The 1343-nt window shown below is 28.9% G+C and overlaps 1 protein-coding gene across 4 annotated transcripts in view; it reads right to left on the bottom strand.

Moving 5' to 3' along the window:
* Window positions 1–1343, bottom strand: part of LOC106472461 (major facilitator superfamily domain-containing protein 12-like) — a 34635-nt gene that overhangs the window by 23669 nt on the left and 9623 nt on the right. For all 4 annotated transcript variants that reach the window (XM_022401031.1, XM_013933113.2, XM_022401030.1 and 1 more), the window contains exon 3: window positions 543–750. In XM_022401031.1, the coding sequence (XP_022256739.1) occupies window positions 543–750 (208 nt within the window). The remainder of the gene's footprint in view (window positions 1–542; window positions 751–1343) is intronic.

Below are 1343 nucleotides of genomic sequence, written 5' to 3'. Positions count from 1 at the left end.
AACATAGAAACATTTCACTGTATACAACATAGAAACATTTCACTGTATACAACATAGAAACATTTCACTGTATACAACATAGAAACATTTCACTGTATTTAACATTAAAAAAAATTTTTGATAACACTATGCTAATCTGATAACAGTCACAAATTAATCAGAGATTTTTTAAAGAAAGTTCAATAATGTCAAAATTATGATAAATACAGTTACAGTATACGTATACTTACAATATACTTAGTTAATAACTCCATATATGGAGAAAATAAAGTGTACAAAGATTTATTGAAATATTTTACGTACCCTATAAATATCACATATATGAAATGAAATAAAAAATTTAAATTTTATAGTTATTATACATGATAATAATTTAAATCCTTAGAGCTTTCTTTAAGTAAAATTAATTTACTGTATGGAAAGCAGCCTTCAATGGCTACTCTTCAGTGGTAAGATTTTTTTGAACAGTAAAGAATCAGATGTTACACACACATATAAGTACACAAAGAGTGCATTAATTATTCAATAAGAAGTGACTTTACCTTAAAGAATTCAGTTCCACTCGTTCAGAAGAAACTGGAGTAAGATCAGTAATTAGGGAGAGGTGAGAGATTTGAACAGAAGCCCAGCCAAACTGGAAGATGATTATAAAAGCTGCATAATAAACTAGCTGAGCACCTTCGTGTGCATCGGAACAACCAAAGCATTTGGAAAACAAAAACGGAAAGCTGACCAGGACACAAACGGTACCTAAAATTAAAATAATTATAAAAAACAATTGATGTATTGTATTTTCTAATATTTATTTCAAAATGCTATTACACAGAAGTAGAATAATTTAATTGTTCTTAAAGCATATACACGTTACAAAATGCTCATAAACGGACATCAAGACAACTTTAGAATAAGTAAATGTGGAATTTCAAAATATGAAACAGTCAAATATATAGCACTTCTATCAGGAAGATAAACTCTTTACTCCAGATAAAGCACCAAATGAATAACATCATAATAAAAGATAGCCTAATACTTGTTGGTACACAAATTGGCTATTGACATTTGAATAGCCAAAATATCCAGTGATGGAAAAATACATCCAGCACCAATATCTTTTCTAACAGTTAAAAATATTTTGATTCTTTGCTTACATGCAGGCTTTTTAAACAAATGCATTCTTCTCTGCATCATAATCTAGCCGCAGATAAATTTTAACTTAATAACAGCATCTGTACACGTAGATCCAACATCTGAAGATATTTTAACTTAATAACAGCATCTGTACACGTAGATCCAACATCTGAAGATATTTTAACTAAATAACGGCTTCTGTATATGTAGATCCA

The sequence above is a fragment of the Limulus polyphemus genome, unplaced genomic scaffold, assembly GCF_000517525.1.
Source record: "Limulus polyphemus unplaced genomic scaffold, Limulus_polyphemus-2.1.2 Scaffold5352, whole genome shotgun sequence".
In the NCBI taxonomy this organism is placed as follows: Eukaryota; Metazoa; Arthropoda; class Merostomata; order Xiphosura; family Limulidae; genus Limulus; species Limulus polyphemus.
Note: the sequence above shows the minus strand (reverse complement) of the source record. Positions and strands in the feature narration are given on the sequence as shown.